This window comes from Genypterus blacodes, unplaced genomic scaffold (genome assembly GCF_046128005.1).
Source record: "Genypterus blacodes isolate CSIRO-AG114 ecotype Tasmania unplaced genomic scaffold, CSIRO-AGI_Gbla_v1 ptg000073l_1, whole genome shotgun sequence".
NCBI lineage: Eukaryota > Metazoa > Chordata > Actinopteri > Ophidiiformes > Ophidiidae > Genypterus > Genypterus blacodes.
The window spans coordinates 209,040-230,528 of NW_027466883.1; the positions used below are offsets into that span (position 1 = coordinate 209,040).

The 21,489-nt window shown below is 40.6% G+C and overlaps 1 gene segment (V, D, J or C); it reads right to left on the reverse strand.

The window, feature by feature from the left end:
• Positions 1–19,491: 19,491 nt before the first annotated feature.
• Positions 19,492–20,278, reverse strand: LOC143005977 (T cell receptor beta variable 18-like). The segment is given in 3 exon segments: positions 19,492–19,662; positions 19,752–20,050; positions 20,191–20,278. Coding segments are annotated over 3 exon segments (411 nt in total).
• Positions 20,279–21,489: the final 1,211 nt, after the last annotated feature.

The following is a 21,489-nucleotide window of genomic DNA, read 5'->3' on the forward strand; positions in this document are numbered from 1 at the left end:
GCTTTTGAAAGAGACCAAGAATTTGGTCCATGGTTACACTGTTTTTCTTTGAAAATTGGACCAAAAATGAAATTTTCCCCAAGCTTACAGAACATGATCCTCGCGTCCTGCCGCTGCTGATGTTGAATATTTCAGAGCTCTAGCTCTTAAATTGACCGAGATACGGGCTTTTGAAAGAGACCAAGAATTTGGTCCATGGTTACACTGTTTTTCTTTGAAAATTGGACCAAAAATGAAATTTTCCCCAAACTTACAGAACATGATCCTCGCGTCCTGCCGCTGCTGATGTTGAAGATTTCAGAGCTCTAGCTCTTAAATTGACCGAGATACGGGCTTTTGAAAGAGACCAAGAATTTGGTCCATGGTTACACTGTTTTTCTTTGAAAATTGGACCAAAAATGAAATTTTCCCCAAACTTACAGAACATGATCCTCGCGTCCTGCCGCTGCTGATGTTGAAGATTTCAAAACTCTAGCTCTTGAATTGACCGAGATACCGGCTTTTGAAAGAGACCAAGAATTTGGTCCATGGTTACACTGTTTTTCTTTGAAAATTGGACCAAAAATGAAATTTTCCCCAAACTTACAGAGCATGATCCTTGCGTCCTGCCTGCTGATGTTGAAGATTTCAGATTTCTAGCTCTTGAATTGACCGAGATACGGGCTTTTGAAAGAGATCAAGAATTTGGTCCATGGTTACACTGTTTTTCTTTGAAAATTGGACCAAAAATGAAATTTTCCCCAAACTTACAGAACATGATCCTCGCGTCCTGCTGCTGCTGATGTTGAAGATTTCAGAGCTCTAGCTCTTGAATTGACCGAGATACGGGCTTTTGAAAGAGACCAAGGATTTGGTCCATGGTTACACTGTTTTTCTTTGAAAATTGGACCAAAAAAGAATTTTCCCCAAACTTACAGAACATGATCCTCGCGTCCTGCCGCTGCTGATTTTGAAGATTTCAGAGCTCTAGCTCTTGAATTGACCGAGATACGGGCTTTTGAAAGAGACCAAGAATTTGGTCCATGGTTACACTGTTTTTTTTTGAAAATTGGACCAAAAATGAAATTTTCCCCAAACTTACAGAACATGATCCTCGCGTCCTGCCGCTGCTGATGTGGAAGATTTCAGAGCTCTAGCTCTTGAATTGACCGAGATACGGGCTTTTGAAAGAGACCAAGAATTTGGTCCATGGTTACACTGTTTTTCTTTGAAAATTGGACCAAAAATGAAATTTTCCCCAAACTTACAGAACATGATCCTCGCGTCCTTCCGCTGCTGATGTTGAAGATTTCAGAGCTCTAGCTCTTAAATTGACCGAGATACGGGCTTTTGAAAGAGACCAAGAATTTGGTCCATGGTTACACTGTTTTTCTTTGAAAATTGGACCAAAAATGAAATTTTCCCCAAACTTAAGGAACATGATCCTCGCGTCCTGCCGCTGCTGATGTTGAAGATTTCAGAGCTCTAGCTCTTAAATTGACCGAGATACGGGCTTTTGAAAGAGACCAAGAATTTGGTCCATGGTTACACTGTTTTTCTTTGAAAATTGGACCAAAAATGAAATTTTCCCCAAGCTTACAGAACATGATCCTCGCGTCCTGCCGCTGCTGATGTTGAATATTTCAGAGCTCTAGCTCTTAAATTGACCGAGATACGGGCTTTTGAAAGAGACCAAGAATTTGGTCCATGGTTACACTGTTTTTCTTTGAAAATTGGACCAAAAATGAAATTTTCCCCAAACTTACAGAACATGATCCTCGCGTCCTGTCGCTGCTGATTTTGAAGATTTCAGAGCTCTAGTTTTTGAATTGACTGAGATACGGGCTTTTGAAAGAGACCAAGAATTTGGTCCATGGTTACACTGTTTTTCTTTGAAAATTGGACCAAAAATGAATTTTTCCCCAAACCTACAGAACATGATCCTCGCGTCCTGCCGCTGCTGATGTTGAAGATTTCAGAGCTCTAGCTCTTGAATTGACCGAGATACGGGCTTTTGAAAGAGACCAAGAATTTGGTCCATGGTTACACTGTTTTTCTTTGAAAATTGGACCAAAAATGAAATTTTCCCCAAACTTACAGAGCATGATCCTTGCGTCCTGCCTGCTGATGTTGAAGATTTCAGATTTCTAGCTCTTGAATTGACCGAGATACGGGCTTTTGAAAGAGATCAAGAATTTGGTCCATGGTTACACTGTTTTTCTTTGAAAATTGGACCAAAAATGAAATTTTCCCCAAACTTACAGAACATGATCCTCGCGTCCTGCTGCTGCTGATGTTGAAGATTTCAGAGCTCTAGCTCTTGAATTGACCGAGATACAGGCTTTTGAAAGAGACCAAGAATTTGGTCCATGGTTACACTGTTTTTCTTTGAAAATTGGACCAAAAATGAAATTTTCCCCAAACTTAAGGAACATGATCCTCGCGTCCTGCCGCTGCTGATGTTGAAGATTTCAGAGCTCTAGCTCTTAAATTGACCGAGATACGGGCTTTTGAAAGAGACCAAGAATTTGGTCCATGGTTACACTGTTTTTCTTTGAAAATTGGACCAAAAATGAAATTTTCCCCAAATTTAAGGAACATGATCCTCGCGTCCTGCCGCTGCTGATGTTGAAGATTTCAGAGCTCTAGCTCTTGAATTGACTGAGATACGGGCTTTTGAAAGAGACCAAGAATTTGGTCCATGGTAACACTGTTTTTCTTTGAAAATTTGACCAAAAATGAAATTTTCCCCAAACTTACAGAACATGATCCTCGCGTCCTGCCGCTGCTGATGTTGAAGATTTCAGAGCTCTAGCTCTTGAATTGACTGAGATACAGGCTTTTGAAAGAGACCAAGAATTTGGTCCATGGTTACACTGTTTTTCTTTGAAAATTGGACCAAAAATGAAATTTTCCCCAAGCTTACAGAACATGATACTCGCGTCCTGCCGCTGCTGATGTTGAATATTTCAGAGCTCTAGCTCTTAAATTGACCGAGATACGGGCTTTTGAAAGAGACCAAGAATTTGGTCCATGGTTACACTGTTTTTCTTTGAAAATTGGACCAAAAATGAAATTTTCCCCAAACTTACAGAACATGATCCTCGCGTCCTGCCGCTGCTGATTTTGAAGATTTCAGAGCTCTAGTTTTTGAATTGACTGAGATACGGGCTTTTGAAAGAGACCAAGAATTTGGTCCATGGTTACACTGTTTTTCTTTGAAAATTACACCAAAAATGAAATTTTCCCCAAACTTACAGAACATGATCCTCACGTCCTGCCGCTGCTGATGTTGAAGATTTCAGAGCTCTAGCTCTTGAATTGACCGAGATACGGGCTTTAGGAAAAAGACCAAGAATTTGGTCCATGGTTACACAGTTTTTCTTTGAAAATTGGACCAAAAATGAAATTTTCCCCAAACTTACAGAACATGATCCTCGCGTCCTGCCGCTGCTGATGTTGAAGATTTCAAAACTCTAGCTCTTAAATTGACCGAGATACGGGCTTTTGAAAGAGACCAAGAATTTGGTCCATGGTTACACTGTTTGTCTTTGAAAATTGGACCAAAAATGAAATTTTCCCCAAACTTAAGGAACATGATCCTCGCGTCCTGCCGCTGCTGATGTTGAAGATTTCAAAACTCTAGCTCTTGAATTGACCGAGATACGGGCTTTTGAAAGAGACCAAGAATTTGGTCCATGGTTACACTGTTTTTCTTTGAAAATTACACCAAAAATGAAATTTTCCCCAAACTTACAGAACATGATCCTCGCGTCCTGCCGCTGCTGATGTTGAAGATTTCAGAGCTCTAGCTCTTGAATTGACTGAGATACGGGCTTTTGAAAGAGACCAAGAATTTGGTCCATGGTAACACTGTTTTTCTTTGAAAATTTGACCAAAAATGAAATTTTCCCCAAACTTACAGAACATGATCCTCGCGTCCTGCCGCTGCTGATGTTGAAGATTTCAGAGCTCTAGCTCTTGAATTGACTGAGATACAGGCTTTTGAAAGAGACCAAGAATTTGGTCCATGGTTACACTGTTTTTCTTTGAAAATTGGACCAAAAATGAAATTTTCCCCAAACTTACAGAACATGATCCTCGCGTCCTGCCGCTGCTGATGTTGAAGATTTCAGAGCTCTAGCTCTTGAATTGACTGAGATACGGGCTTTTGAAAGAGACCAAGAATTTGGTCCATGGTAACACTGTTTTTCTTTGAAAATTGGACCAAAAATGAATTTTTCCCCAAACCTACAGAACATGATCCTCGCGTCCTGCCGCTACTGATGTTGAAGATTTCAGAGCTCTAGCTCTTGAATTGACCGAGATACGGGCTTTTGAAAGAGACCAAGAATTTGGTCCATGGTTACACTGTTTTTCTTTGAAAATTACACCAAAAATGAAATTTTCCCCAAACTTACAGAACATGATCCTCGCGTCCTGCCGCTGCTGATGTTGAAGATTTCAGAGCTCTAGCTCTTGAATTGACTGAGATACGGGCTTTTGAAAGAGACCAAGAATTTGGTCCATGGTTACACTGTTTTTCTTTGAAAATTGGACCAAAAATGAAATTTTCCCCAAACTTACAGAACATGATCCTCACGTCCTGCCGCTGCTGATGTTGAAGATTTCAAAACTCTAGCTCTTGAATTGACCGAGATACGGGCTTTTGAAAGAGACCAAGAATTTGGTCCATGGTTACACTGTTTTTCTTTGAAAATTGGACCAAAAATGAAATTTTCCCCAAACTTACAGAGCATGATCCTTGCGTCCTGCCTGCTGATGTTGAAGATTTCAGATTTCTAGCTCTTGAATTGACCGAGATACGGGCTTTTGAAAGAGATCAAGAATTTGGTCCATGGTTACACTGTTTTTCTTTGAAAATTGGACCAAAAATGAAATTTTCCCCAAACTTACAGAACATGATCCTCGCGTCCTGCCGCTGCTGATGTTGAAGATTTCAGAGCTCTAGCTCTTGAATTGACCGAGATACGGGCTTTTGAAAGAGACCAAGAATTTGGTCCATGGTTACACTGTTTTTCTTTGAAAATTGGACCAAAAATGAAATTTTCCCCAAGCTTACAGAACATGATCCTCGCGTCCTGCCGCTGCTGATGTTGAATATTTCAGAGCTCTAGCTCTTAAATTGACCGAGATACGGGCTTTTGAAAGAGACCAAGAATTTGGTCCATGGTTACACTGTTTTTCTTTGAAAATTGGACCAAAAATGAAATTTTCCCCAAACTTACAGAACATGATCCTCGCGTCCTGTCGCTGCTGATTTTGAAGATTTCAGAGCTCTAGTTTTTGAATTGACTGAGATACGGGCTTTTGAAAGAGACCAAGAATTTGGTCCATGGTTACACTGTTTTTCTTTGAAAATTGGACCAAAAATGAATTTTTCCCCAAACCTACAGAACATGATCCTCGCGTCCTGCCGCTGCTGATGTTGAAGATTTCAAAACTCTAGCTCTTGAATTGACCGAGATACGGGCTTTTGAAAGAGACCAAGAATTTGGTCCATGGTTACACTGTTTTTCTTTGAAAATTACACCAAAAATGAAATTTTCCCCAAACTTACAGAACATGATCCTCACGTCCTGCCGCTTCTGATGTTGAAGATTTCAGAGCTCTAGCTCTTGAATTGACCGAGATACGGGCTTTTGAATGAGACCAAGAATTTGGTCCATGGTTACACTGTTTTTCTTTGAAAATTGGACCAAAAATGAAATTTTCCCCAAACTTACAGAACATGATCCTCGCGTCCTGCCGCTGCTGATGTTGAAGATTTCAGAGCTCTAGCTCTTGAATTGACCGAGATACGGGCTTTTGAAAGAGACCAAGAATTTGGTCCATGGTTACACTGTTTTTCTTTGAAAATTTGACCAAAAATGAAATTTTCCCCAAACTTACAGAACATGATCCTCGCGTCCTGCCGCTGCTGATGTTGAAGATTTCAGAGCTCTAGCTCTTGAATTGACTGAGATACAGGCTTTTGAAAGAGACCAAGAATTTGGTCCATGGTTACACTGTTTTTTTTTGAAAATTGGACCAAAAATTAAATTTTCCCCAAGCTTACAGAACATGATCCTCGCGTCCTGCCGCTGCTGATGTTGAATATTTCAGAGCTCTAGCTCTTAAATTGACCGAGATACGGGCTTTTGAAAGAGACCAAGAATTTGGTCCATGGTTACACTGTTTTTCTTTGAAAATTGGACCAAAAATGAAATTTTCCCCAAACTTACAGAACATGATCCTCGCGTCCTGCCGCTGCTGATTTTGAAGATTTCAGAGCTCTAGTTTTTGAATTGACTGAGATACGGGCTTTTGAAAGAGACCAAGAATTTGGTCCATGGTTACACTGTTTTTCTTTGAAAATTGGACCCAAAATGAAATTTTCCCCAAACTCACAAGACATGATCCTCGCGTCCTGCCGCTGCTGATGTTGAAGATTTCAGAGCTCTAGCTCTTAAATTGACCGAGATACGGGCTTTTGAAAGAGACCAAGAATTTGGTCCATGGTTACACTGTTTTTCTTTGAAAATTGGACCAAAAATGAAATTTTCCCCAAACTTACAGAACATGATCCTCGCGTCCTGCCGCTGCTGATGTTGAAGATTTCAGAGCTCTAGCTCTTGAATTGACCGAGATACGGGCTTTTGAAAGAGACCAAGAATTTGGTCCATGGTTACACTGTTTTTCTTTGAAAATTGGACCAAAAATGAAATTTTCCCCAAACTTACAGAACATGATCCTCGCGTCCTGCCGCTGCTGATGTTGAAGATTTCAGAGCTCTAGCTCTTAAATTGACCGAGATACGGGCTTTTGAAAGAGACCAAGAATTTGGTCCATGGTTACACTGTTTTTCTTTGAAAATTGGACCAAAAATGAAATTTTCCCCAAACTTAAGGAACATGATCCTCGCGTCCTGCCGCTGCTGATGTTGAAGATTTCAGAGCTCTAGCTCTTAAATTGACCGAGATACGGGCTTTTGAAAGAGACCAAGAATTTGGTCCATGGTTACACTGTTTTTCTTTGAAAATTGGACCAAAAATTAAATTTTCCCCAAGCTTACAGAACATGATCCTCGCGTCCTGCCGCTGCTGATGTTGAATATTTCAGAGCTCTAGCTCTTAAATTGACCGAGATACGGGCTTTTGAAAGAGACCAAGAATTTGGTCCATGGTTACACTGTTTTTCTTTGAAAATTGGACCAAAAATGAAATTTTCCCCAAACTTACAGAACATGATCCTCGCGTCCTGTCGCTGCTGATTTTGAAGATTTCAGAGCTCTAGTTTTTGAATTGACTGAGATACGGGCTTTTGAAAGAGACCAAGAATTTGGTCCATGGTTACACTGTTTTTCTTTGAAAATTGGACCAAAAATGAATTTTTCCCCAAACCTACAGAACATGATCCTCGCGTCCTGCCGCTGCTGATGTTGAAGATTTCAGAGCTCTAGCTCTTGAATTGACCGAGATACGGGCTTTTGAAAGAGACCAAGAATTTGGTCCATGGTTACACTGTTTTTCTTTGAAAATTGGACCAAAAATGAATTTTTCCCCAAACCTACAGAACATGATCCTCGCGTCCTGCCGCTGCTGATGTTGAAGATTTCAGAGCTCTAGCTCTTGAATTGACCGAGATACGGGCTTTTGAAAGAGACCAAGAATTTGGTCCATGGTTACACTGTTTTTCTTTGAAAATTGGACCAAAAATGAAATTTTCCCCAAACTTACAGAACATGATCCTCGCGTCCTGTCGCTGCTGATTTTGAAGATTTCAGAGCTCTAGTTTTTGAATTGACTGAGATACGGGCTTTTGAAAGAGACCAAGAATTTGGTCCATGGTTACACTGTTTTTCTTTGAAAATTGGACCAAAAATGAAATTTTCCCCAAACTTACAGAACATGATCCTCGCGTCCTGCCGCTGCTGATGTTGAAGATTTCAGAGCTCTAGCTCTTGAATTGACCGAGATACGGGCTTTTGAAAGAGACCAAGAATTTGGTCCATGGTTACACTGTTTTTCTTTGAAAATTGGACCAAAAATGAAATTTTCCCCAAACTTACAGAACATGATCCTCGCGTCCTGCCGCTGCTGATGTTGAAGATTTCAGAGCTCTAGCTCTTAAATTGACCGAGATACGGGCTTTTGAAAGAGACCAAGAATTTGGTCCATGGTTACACTGTTTTTCTTTGAAAATTGGACCAAAAATGAAATTTTCCCCAAACTTAAGGAACATGATCCTCGCGTCCTGCCGCTGCTGATGTTGAAGATTTCAGAGCTCTAGCTCTTAAATTGACCGAGATACGGGCTTTTGAAAGAGACCAAGAATTTGGTCCATGGTTACACTGTTTTTCTTTGAAAATTGGACCAAAAATGAAATTTTCCCCAAACTTACAGAACATGATCCTCGCGTCCTGCCGCTGCTGATGTTGAAGATTTCAGAGCTCTAGCTCTTGAATTGACCGAGATACGGGCTTTTGAAAGAGACCAAGAATTTGGTCCATGGTTACACTGTTTTTCTTTGAAAATTGGACCAAAAATGAAATTTTCCCCAAACTTACAGAACATGATCCTCGCGTCCTGCCGCTGCTGATGTTGAAGATTTCAGAGCTCTAGCTCTTAAATTGACCGAGATACGGGCTTTTGAAAGAGACCAAGAATTTGGTCCATGGTTACACTGTTTTTCTTTGAAAATTGGACCAAAAATGAAATTTTCCCCAAACTTAAGGAACATGATCCTCGCGTCCTGCCGCTGCTGATGTTGAAGATTTCAGAGCTCTAGCTCTTAAATTGACCGAGATACGGGCTTTTGAAAGAGACCAAGAATTTGGTCCATGGTTACACTGTTTTTCTTTGAAAATTGGACCAAAAATTAAATTTTCCCCAAGCTTACAGAACATGATCCTCGCGTCCTGCCGCTGCTGATGTTGAATATTTCAGAGCTCTAGCTCTTAAATTGACCGAGATACGGGCTTTTGAAAGAGACCAAGAATTTGGTCCATGGTTACACTGTTTTTCTTTGAAAATTGGACCAAAAATGAAATTTTCCCCAAACTTACAGAACATGATCCTCGCGTCCTGTCGCTGCTGATTTTGAAGATTTCAGAGCTCTAGTTTTTGAATTGACTGAGATACGGGCTTTTGAAAGAGACCAAGAATTTGGTCCATGGTTACACTGTTTTTCTTTGAAAATTGGACCAAAAATGAATTTTTCCCCAAACCTACAGAACATGATCCTCGCGTCCTGCCGCTGCTGATGTTGAAGATTTCAGAGCTCTAGCTCTTGAATTGACCGAGATACGGGCTTTTGAAAGAGACCAAGAATTTGGTCCATGGTTACACTGTTTTTCTTTGAAAATTGGACCAAAAATGAAATTTTCCCCAAACTTACAGAACATGATCCTCGCGTCCTGTCGCTGCTGATTTTGAAGATTTCAGAGCTCTAGTTTTTGAATTGACTGAGATACGGGTTTTTGAAAGAGACCAAGAATTTGGTCCATGGTTACACTGTTTTTCTTTGAAAATTGGACCAAAAATGAATTTTTCCCCAAACCTACAGAACATGATCCTCGCGTCTTGCCGCTGCTGATGTTGAAGATTTCAGAGCTCTAGCTCTTGAATTGACCGAGATACGGGCTTTTGAAAGAGACCAAGAATTTGGTCCATGGTTACACTGTTTTTCTTTGAAAATTACACCAAAAATGACATTTTCCCCAAACTTACAGAACATGATCCTCGCGTCCTGCCGCTGCTGATGTTGAAGATTTCAGAGCTCTAGCTCTTAAATTGACTGAGATACGGGCTTTTGAAAGAGACCAAGAATTTGGTCCATGGTTACACTGTTTTTCTTTGAAAATTGGACCAAAAATGAAATTTTCCCCAAACTTAAGGAACATGATCCTCGCGTCCTGCCGCTGCTGATGTTGAAGATTTCAAAACTCTAGCTCTTGAATTGACCGAGATACGGGCTTTTGAAAGAGACCAAGAATTTGGTCCATGGTTACACTGTTTTTCTTTGAAAATTGGACCAAAAATGAAATTTTCCCCAAACTTACAGAACATAATCCTCGCGTCCTGCCGCTGCTGATGTTGAAGATTTCAAAACTCTAGCTCTTGAATTGACCGAGATACGGGCTTTTGAAAGAGACCAAGAATTTGGTCCATGGTTACACTGTTTTTCTTTGAAAATTGGACCAAAAATGAAATTTTCCCCAAACTTACAGAACATGATCCTCGCGTCCTGCCGCTGCTGATGTTGAAGATTTCAGAGCTCTAGCTCTTGAATTGACCGAGATACGGGCTTTTGAAAGAGACCAAGAATTTGGTCCATGGTTACACTGTTTTTCTTTGAAAATTGGACCAAAAATGAAATTTTCCCCAAACTTACAGAACATGATCCTCGCGTCCTGCCGCTGCTGATGTTGAAGATTTCAGAGCTCTAGCTCTTAAATTGACCGAGATACGGGCTTTTGAAAGAGACCAAGAATTTGGTCCATGGTTACACTGTTTTTCTTTGAAAATTGGACCAAAAATGAAATTTTCCCCAAACTTACGGAACATGATCCTCGCGTCCTGCCGCTGCTGATGTTGAAGATTTCAGAGCTCTAGCTCTTAAATTGACCGAGATACGGGCTTTTGAAAGAGACCAAGAATTTGGTCCATGGTTACACTGTTTTTCTTTGAAAATTGGACCAAAAATGAAATTTTCCCCAAGCTTACAGAACATGATCCTCGCGTCCTGCCGCTGCTGATGTTGAATATTTCAGAGCTCTAGCTCTTAAATTGACCGAGATACGGGCTTTTGAAAGAGACCAAGAATTTGGTCCATGGTTACACTGTTTTTCTTTGAAAATTGGACCAAAAATGAAATTTTCCCCAAACTTACAGAACATGATCCTCGCGTCCTGCCGCTGCTGATGTTGAAGATTTCAGAGCTCTAGCTCTTAAATTGACCGAGATACGGGCTTTTGAAAGAGACCAAGAATTTGGTCCATGGTTACACTGTTTTTCTTTGAAAATTGGACCAAAAATGAAATTTTCCCCAAACTTACAGAACATGATCCTCGCGTCCTGCCGCTGCTGATGTTGAAGATTTCAAAACTCTAGCTCTTGAATTGACCGAGATACCGGCTTTTGAAAGAGACCAAGAATTTGGTCCATGGTTACACTGTTTTTCTTTGAAAATTGGACCAAAAATGAAATTTTCCCCAAACTTACAGAGCATGATCCTTGCGTCCTGCCTGCTGATGTTGAAGATTTCAGATTTCTAGCTCTTGAATTGACCGAGATACGGGCTTTTGAAAGAGATCAAGAATTTGGTCCATGGTTACACTGTTTTTCTTTGAAAATTGGACCAAAAATGAAATTTTCCCCAAACTTACAGAACATGATCCTCGCGTCCTGCTGCTGCTGATGTTGAAGATTTCAGAGCTCTAGCTCTTGAATTGACCGAGATACGGGCTTTTGAAAGAGACCAAGGATTTGGTCCATGGTTACACTGTTTTTCTTTGAAAATTGGACCAAAAAAGAATTTTCCCCAAACTTACAGAACATGATCCTCGCGTCCTGCCGCTGCTGATTTTGAAGATTTCAGAGCTCTAGCTCTTGAATTGACCGAGATACGGGCTTTTGAAAGAGACCAAGAATTTGGTCCATGGTTACACTGTTTTTTTTTGAAAATTGGACCAAAAATGAAATTTTCCCCAAACTTACAGAACATGATCCTCGCGTCCTGCCGCTGCTGATGTGGAAGATTTCAGAGCTCTAGCTCTTGAATTGACCGAGATACGGGCTTTTGAAAGAGACCAAGAATTTGGTCCATGGTTACACTGTTTTTCTTTGAAAATTGGACCAAAAATGAAATTTTCCCCAAACTTACAGAACATGATCCTCGCGTCCTTCCGCTGCTGATGTTGAAGATTTCAGAGCTCTAGCTCTTAAATTGACCGAGATACGGGCTTTTGAAAGAGACCAAGAATTTGGTCCATGGTTACACTGTTTTTCTTTGAAAATTGGACCAAAAATGAAATTTTCCCCAAACTTAAGGAACATGATCCTCGCGTCCTGCCGCTGCTGATGTTGAAGATTTCAGAGCTCTAGCTCTTAAATTGACCGAGATACGGGCTTTTGAAAGAGACCAAGAATTTGGTCCATGGTTACACTGTTTTTCTTTGAAAATTGGACCAAAAATGAAATTTTCCCCAAGCTTACAGAACATGATCCTCGCGTCCTGCCGCTGCTGATGTTGAATATTTCAGAGCTCTAGCTCTTAAATTGACCGAGATACGGGCTTTTGAAAGAGACCAAGAATTTGGTCCATGGTTACACTGTTTTTCTTTGAAAATTGGACCAAAAATGAAATTTTCCCCAAACTTACAGAACATGATCCTCGCGTCCTGTCGCTGCTGATTTTGAAGATTTCAGAGCTCTAGTTTTTGAATTGACTGAGATACGGGCTTTTGAAAGAGACCAAGAATTTGGTCCATGGTTACACTGTTTTTCTTTGAAAATTGGACCAAAAATGAATTTTTCCCCAAACCTACAGAACATGATCCTCGCGTCCTGCCGCTGCTGATGTTGAAGATTTCAGAGCTCTAGCTCTTGAATTGACCGAGATACGGGCTTTTGAAAGAGACCAAGAATTTGGTCCATGGTTACACTGTTTTTCTTTGAAAATTGGACCAAAAATGAAATTTTCCCCAAACTTACAGAGCATGATCCTTGCGTCCTGCCTGCTGATGTTGAAGATTTCAGATTTCTAGCTCTTGAATTGACCGAGATACGGGCTTTTGAAAGAGATCAAGAATTTGGTCCATGGTTACACTGTTTTTCTTTGAAAATTGGACCAAAAATGAAATTTTCCCCAAACTTACAGAACATGATCCTCGCGTCCTGCTGCTGCTGATGTTGAAGATTTCAGAGCTCTAGCTCTTGAATTGACCGAGATACAGGCTTTTGAAAGAGACCAAGAATTTGGTCCATGGTTACACTGTTTTTCTTTGAAAATTGGACCAAAAATGAAATTTTCCCCAAACTTAAGGAACATGATCCTCGCGTCCTGCCGCTGCTGATGTTGAAGATTTCAGAGCTCTAGCTCTTAAATTGACCGAGATACGGGCTTTTGAAAGAGACCAAGAATTTGGTCCATGGTTACACTGTTTTTCTTTGAAAATTGGACCAAATATGAAATTTTCCCCAAATTTAAGGAACATGATCCTCGCGTCCTGCCGCTGCTGATGTTGAAGATTTCAGAGCTCTAGCTCTTAAATTGACCGAGATACGGGCTTTTGAAAGAGACCAAGAATTTGGTCCATGGTTACACTGTTTTTCTTTGAAAATTGGACCAAAAATGAAATTTTCCCCAAGCTTACAGAACATGATCCTCGCGTCCTGCCGCTGCTGATGTTGAAGATTTCAGAGCTCTAGCTCTTGAATTGACTGAGATACGGGCTTTTGAAAGAGACCAAGAATTTGGTCCATGGTAACACTGTTTTTCTTTGAAAATTTGACCAAAAATGAAATTTTCCCCAAACTTACAGAACATGATCCTCGCGTCCTGCCGCTGCTGATGTTGAAGATTTCGGAGCTCTAGCTCTTGAATTGACTGAGATACAGGCTTTTGAAAGAGACCAAGAATTTGGTCCATGGTTACACTGTTTTTCTTTGAAAATTGGACCAAAAATGAAATTTTCCCCAAGCTTACAGAACATGATACTCGCGTCCTGCCGCTGCTGATGTTGAATATTTCAGAGCTCTAGCTCTTAAATTGACCGAGATACGGGCTTTTGAAAGAGACCAAGAATTTGGTCCATGGTTACACTGTTTTTCTTTGAAAATTGGACCAAAAATGAAATTTTCCCCAAACTTACAGAACATGATCCTCGCGTCCTGCCGCTGCTGATTTTGAAGATTTCAGAGCTCTAGTTTTTGAATTGACTGAGATACGGGCTTTTGAAAGAGACCAAGAATTTGGTCCATGGTTACACTGTTTTTCTTTGAAAATTACACCAAAAATGAAATTTTCCCCAAACTTACAGAACATGATCCTCACGTCCTGCCGCTGCTGATGTTGAAGATTTCAGAGCTCTAGCTCTTGAATTGACCGAGATACGGGCTTTAGGAAAAAGACCAAGAATTTGGTCCATGGTTACACAGTTTTTCTTTGAAAATTGGACCAAAAATGAAATTTTCCCCAAACTTACAGAACATGATCCTCGCGTCCTGCCGCTGCTGATGTTGAAGATTTCAAAACTCTAGCTCTTAAATTGACCGAGATACGGGCTTTTGAAAGAGACCAAGAATTTGGTCCATGGTTACACTGTTTGTCTTTGAAAATTGGACCAAAAATGAAATTTTCCCCAAACTTAAGGAACATGATCCTCGCGTCCTGCCGCTGCTGATGTTGAAGATTTCAAAACTCTAGCTCTTGAATTGACCGAGATACGGGCTTTTGAAAGAGACCAAGAATTTGGTCCATGGTTACACTGTTTTTCTTTGAAAATTACACCAAAAATGAAATTTTCCCCAAACTTACAGAACATGATCCTCGCGTCCTGCCGCTGCTGATGTTGAAGATTTCAGAGCTCTAGCTCTTGAATTGACTGAGATACGGGCTTTTGAAAGAGACCAAGAATTTGGTCCATGGTAACACTGTTTTTCTTTGAAAATTTGACCAAAAATGAAATTTTCCCCAAACTTACAGAACATGATCCTCGCGTCCTGCCGCTGCTGATGTTGAAGATTTCAGAGCTCTAGCTCTTGAATTGACTGAGATACAGGCTTTTGAAAGAGACCAAGAATTTGGTCCATGGTTACACTGTTTTTCTTTGAAAATTGGACCAAAAATGAAATTTTCCCCAAACTTACAGAACATGATCCTCGCGTCCTGCCGCTGCTGATGTTGAAGATTTCAGAGCTCTAGCTCTTGAATTGACTGAGATACGGGCTTTTGAAAGAGACCAAGAATTTGGTCCATGGTAACACTGTTTTTCTTTGAAAATTTGACCAAAAATGAAATTTTCCCCAAACTTACAGAACATGATCCTCGCGTCCTGCCGCTGCTGATGTTGAAGATTTCAGAGCTCTAGCTCTTGAATTGACTGAGATACAGGCTTTTGAAAGAGACCAAGAATTTGGTCCATGGTTACACTGTTTTTCTTTGAAAATTGGACCAAAAATGAAATTTTCCCCAAGCTTACGGAACATGATACTCGCGTCCTGCCGCTGCTGATGTTGAATATTTCAGAGCTCTAGCTCTTAAATTGACCGAGATACGGGCTTTTGAAAGAGACCAAGAATTTGGTCCATGGTTACACTGTTTTTCTTTGAAAATTGGACCAAAAATGAAATTTTCCCCAAACTTACAGAACATGATCCTCGCGTCCTGCCGCTGCTGATTTTGAAGATTTCAGAGCTCTAGTTTTTGAATTGACTGAGATACGGGCTTTTGAAAGAGACCAAGAATTTGGTCCATGGTTACACTGTTTTTCTTTGAAAATTGGACCAAAAATGAATTTTTCCCCAAACCTACAGAACATGATCCTCGCGTCCTGCCGCTACTGATGTTGAAGATTTCAGAGCTCTAGCTCTTGAATTGACCGAGATACGGGCTTTTGAAAGAGACCAAGAATTTGGTCCATGGTTACACTGTTTTTCTTTGAAAATTACACCAAAAATGAAATTTTCCCCAAACTTACAGAACATGATCCTCGCGTCCTGCCGCTGCTGATGTTGAAGATTTCAGAGCTCTAGCTCTTGAATTGACTGAGATACGGGCTTTTGAAAGAGACCAAGAATTTGGTCCATGGTTACACTGTTTTTCTTTGAAAATTGGACCAAAAATGAAATTTTCCCCAAACTTAAGGAACATGATCCTCGCGTCCTGCCGCTGCTGATGTTGAAGATTTCAAAACTCTAGCTCTTGAATTGACCGAGATACGGGCTTTTGAAAGAGACCAAGAATTTGGTCCATGGTTACACTGTTTTTCTTTGAAAATTGGACCAAAAATGAAATTTTCCCCAAACTTACAGAACATGATCCTCACGTCCTGCCGCTGCTGATGTTGAAGATTTCAAAACTCTAGCTCTTGAATTGACCGAGATACGGGCTTTTGAAAGAGACCAAGAATTTGGTCCATGGTTACACTGTTTTTCTTTGAAAATTGGACCAAAAATGAAATTTTCCCCAAACTTACAGAGCATGATCCTTGCGTCCTGCCTGCTGATGTTGAAGATTTCAGATTTCTAGCTCTTGAATTGACCGAGATACGGGCTTTTGAAAGAGATCAAGAATTTGGTCCATGGTTACACTGTTTTTCTTTGAAAATTGGACCAAAAATGAAATTTTCCCCAAACTTACAGAACATGATCCTCGCGTCCTGCCGCTGCTGATGTTGAAGATTTCAGAGCTCTAGCTCTTGAATTGACCGAGATACGGGCTTTTGAAAGAGACCAAGAATTTGGTCCATGGTTACACTGTTTTTCTTTGAAAATTGGACCAAAAATGAAATTTTCCCCAAGCTTACAGAACATGATCCTCGCGTCCTGCCGCTGCTGATGTTGAATATTTCAGAGCTCTAGCTCTTAAATTGACCGAGATACGGGCTTTTGAAAGAGACCAAGAATTTGGTCCATGGTTACACTGTTTTTCTTTGAAAATTGGACCAAAAATGAAATTTTCCCCAAACTTACAGAACATGATCCTCGCGTCCTGTCGCTGCTGATTTTGAAGATTTCAGAGCTCTAGTTTTTGAATTGACTGAGATACGGGCTTTTGAAAGAGACCAAGAATTTGGTCCATGGTTACACTGTTTTTCTTTGAAAATTGGACCAAAAATGAATTTTTCCCCAAACCTACAGAACATGATCCTCGCGTCCTGCCGCTGCTGATGTTGAAGATTTCAAAACTCTAGCTCTTGAATTGACCGAGATACGGGCTTTTGAAAGAGACCAAGAATTTGGTCCATGGTTACACTGTTTTTCTTTGAAAATTACACCAAAAATGAAATTTTCCCCAAACTTACAGAACATGATCCTCACGTCCTGCCGCTTCTGATGTTGAAGATTTCAGAGCTCTAGCTCTTGAATTGACCGAGATACGGGCTTTTGAATGAGACCAAGAATTTGGTCCATGGTTACACTGTTTTTCTTTGAAAATTGGACCAAAAATGAAATTTTCCCCAAACTTACAGAACATGATCCTCGCGTCCTGCCGCTGCTGATGTTGAAGATTTCAGAGCTCTAGCTCTTGAATTGACCGAGATACGGGCTTTTGAAAGAGACCAAGAATTTGGTCCATGGTTACACTGTTTTTCTTTGAAAATTTGACCAAAAATGAAATTTTCCCCAAACTTACAGAACATGATCCTCGCGTCCTGCCGCTGCTGATGTTGAAGATTTCAGAGCTCTAGCTCTTGAATTGACTGAGATACAGGCTTTTGAAAGAGACCAAGAATTTGGTCCATGGTTACACTGTTTTTTTTTGAAAATTGGACCAAAAATTAAATTTTCCCCAAGCTTACAGAACATGATCCTCGCGTCCTGCCGCTGCTGATGTTGAATATTTCAGAGCTCTAGCTCTTAAATTGACCGAGATACGGGCTTTTGAAAGAGACCAAGAATTTGGTCCATGGTTACACTGTTTTTCTTTGAAAATTGGACCAAAAATGAAATTTTCCCCAAACTTACAGAACATGATCCTCGCGTCCTGCCGCTGCTGATTTTGAAGATTTCAGAGCTCTAGTTTTTGAATTGACTGAGATACGGGCTTTTGAAAGAGACCAAGAATTTGGTCCATGGTTACACTGTTTTTCTTTGAAAATTGGACCCAAAATGAAATTTTCCCCAAACTCACAAGACATGATCCTCGCGTCCTGCCGCTGCTGATGTTGAAGATTTCAGAGCTCTAGCTCTTAAATTGACCGAGATACGGGCTTTTGAAAGAGACCAAGAATTTGGTCCATGGTTACACTGTTTTTCTTTGAAAATTGGACCAAAAATGAAATTTTCCCCAAACTTACAGAACATGATCCTCGCGTCCTGCCGCTGCTGATGTTGAAGATTTCAGAGCTCTAGCTCTTGAATTGACCGAGATACGGGCTTTTGAAAGAGACCAAGAATTTGGTCCATGGTTACACTGGTAGGACTGGTGGACTGGACCACTGAAAGAAATACCTGCAACCAAACCAAGAGATTCAGGCATACTGCTTATTTACCTTCACAAGGTGCTGGGATGAAAGAGATGTGTGTGTGTGTTTACCTGCAGCACAGAGCAGAGAAATGATGAAGATGATGAGAGGTGCGATCATTTTGTAAAGAACTGATCAGGATCACTGTGAGACCTTCAACAAAACAACTGATCGAAGCTTCTCATCTTCCTTCCTGTCATGTGACACTTTAAAAAGGTGTGTCATTACTTAGTGACAATGCATTTGAAAAAATGTGTATAAATTTGGGAAAAGTGTTCCAGTCTCATTAAATAGTCTCATAAATTGTTATGATGCATTGTAAAACAGCCCAAAAATCATCAAAAACCTTCAAATAGACCTTGAAATGGTCAGTCAGTCTCCAGTTCCCCCCACAGTTCATTACAGATACTGCAGTCTTATGCTCCCTTTCACAGTTACAGTGGCAGTTGCTATAGTTGCATTGTCACCCTTGTTTTTCCAGAATATGGGCGTCTGGATGACATCGCTCCCATCAATAAGACCTGTGAGGATGAAAAATCTTTTTATTAATTATTAATTAATGCTCTGTGTCTGTGATGCTGTAAGTTGCTGTATCAAAACCTGCATCATTCATTAAACTGTCATCAGGAAAAGTTGTGGTTCTTGAGGTCCCCCTACTGTACAGATAATACACACACACTTTGGGGTTTTTGTTCAGCTGTACAATAAGGCTGTATCACTGTGTTCACTCACAGCGCAGAAGTACAAGCCTTCATCTTCTGGAACCAGATTCTTCACTGTGAATGTCCCACTGTCAGCATCAGGTTTGGTGGCTGAGAATTTCTCCATGGTGAAGTCAGGTTCAAAGTCATGATCTTTTTTGCTGGGTAGTGTGTACACTATTTGTCTCATTCTTTCCCCTGGCAGTTGTCTGTACCAGTACATCTGAAAATATAAAGCACCCTTGGTGTGTCTGCAGTCCATAGTTGCATTGCCACCCTTGTTTTTCCACAGTATGGGTGTCTGGATGACTTCACTCCCATCAACAAGACCTGTGTTCACATTTGGAAAGATGATCAGTTGGATTTTTCTTCCTTGACCAAATAATGTAAAGCACATCATTTCATTGACTCTTCTGTAGTGCTTAAAAAAAAATCTTTTTTCACCTTCTACACAGGAATTCCATTCATTTTCATAGAGTATGAAAACCAATTTTCCAGCTCGTATGACTTTACAAAACTTGTTTGTTCAATTAATTTGCATTTAAAACTACATTTTAAAACGATACTTTACCTTTTATCCAGAGCAGAAACACTAACAAGCTGAGGATGCCATGTTTGATTGCGTCCATGTTGTGGAAGTCTGATGATCATTTATGACTGAGTTCAGTTACAGAGATGTGAAGAGATGCAGTGGGAGTGTCACTGCTCTCTGTGTGATGTGGGGTGATCTCAAAGCTGCTGTATCAAAACACTCCTGTAATGTGTGTAGTTGTGGTCCTTGAGGTCCCCCTGCAGTACATGACATAAATGGATGTGATAACAGTTTGGGGAGTTTTTGTTCAGCTGTACAATAAGGCTGTATCACTGTGTTCACTCACAGCACAGAAGTACAAGCCTTCATCTTCTGGTACCAGATTCTTCACTGTGAATGTCCCACTGAGAGCATCAGGTTTGGTGGCTGAGAATTTCTCCATGGTGAAGTCAGGTTCAAAGTCGTGATCTTTTTTGCTGGGTTGTGTGTACACTATTTGTCTCGTTCTTTCTCCTGGCAGTTGTCTGTACCAGTACATCTGATAATATGAAGCACCCTTGGTGTGTCTGCAGTCCATAGTTGCATTGCCACCCTTGTTTTTCCACAGTATGTGTGTCTGGATGACATCACTCCCATCAATAAGACCTGTGAGGAAAAATCATAAACCAAGCGTCAGAACCACCAGTGATTCAGTGATCAATATGCAACATTAGAGCATTAATATGTTTTCAATCGGAGGAAAAAAAACTAATGTTTTCCTTTCAGTCCTCTGTTTCATTCAGTACCTATGACACAGAGCAGAGCTGCACAGAGTTTGATCAGACCAGGTTTGATCATTCTTGTGTTGTGATTAGAATGAACTCAGAGAGGAGAGACTCTGTCTGTGAGATGGGAGGAGTTATGAAGCTCCAACAAAGATGTGGGTGTGTCTCTGCATTAATGCTCTGTTTGTGTAAGTTGCTGTATCAAAACCTTCATCATTCATTAAACTGTATTCAGGAAAAGTTGTGGTTCTTGAGGTCCCCCTACTGTACACCAGATAATACACACACTCTTTGGGGTTTTTGTTCAGCTGTACCATAAGTCTGTATCACTGTGTTGGCTCACAGCGCAGAAGTACAAGCCTTCATCTTCTGGAACCAGATTCTTCACTGTGAATGTCCCACTGTCAGTGTCAGGTTTGGTGGCTAAGAATTTCTCCATGGTGAACTCAGGTTCATACTCAGGTTTGGTGCTTTGAGTTGTGTACACTGTGTGGTGTTCTTTTCTGCTGGGTAGTGTGAACACCATTCGTCTCATTTCTTCTCCTGGCAGTTGTCTGTACCAGTGCATCTCATAATAGCGAACTCCCTTGGTGTGTCTGCAGTCCATAGTTGCATCCTCACCCTTGTTTATCCACAGCATGGGTATCTGAATGACATCACTCCCATCAACAAGACCTGTGTCAATTACAGTAAACATTACAGAGAAAATGATCATCAGCATTGAGCGTGTTTATCTGCTGTAAGTCTCGTAGATACTTCAAAAGTAACGATCACTTTTATGTCAAAGTTGTAATTCAGATCCACATTAAATTACCTGTAATCCACAGCATAAACACTGACAAGCTGAGGAGGCCATGTTTAATGATGATCATGTCCATGATCTGGAAGACAGAAACTGCCACAGCCTCTTATGGTAACATAAATATGTGGGAGTGTCTCTGCACTGAGTCACACAGGCTGAGCCCATAAACTGCCATATGGAAATCTGTGTCGTCAGTCCAATGACTTATTTATTCACACCCAAGGGTTTATTTACAGGTCCTACTCATACTCAGCAAAGTTAAGAATTGTGTGGAAACAGTCAATAAGATTATCAAAGCCTCTGCTCAGATGGAAGCAGGCTGCAGGTGCTCAGGAGCCTCTGATAGACAAACAGATACGTTTTTGTTTAGAGGGGAACACACTCTGCAGCACTGTGTCGTCTCACAGCACAGAAGTACACAGCGCTGTCATTGAATGCAACATTAGAAACAGTGAGGGTGGAATGTTTGCTGCCATCTCCATCAAAGCTGATTTTTTCTTTCAGGTGATCCTCAGGAT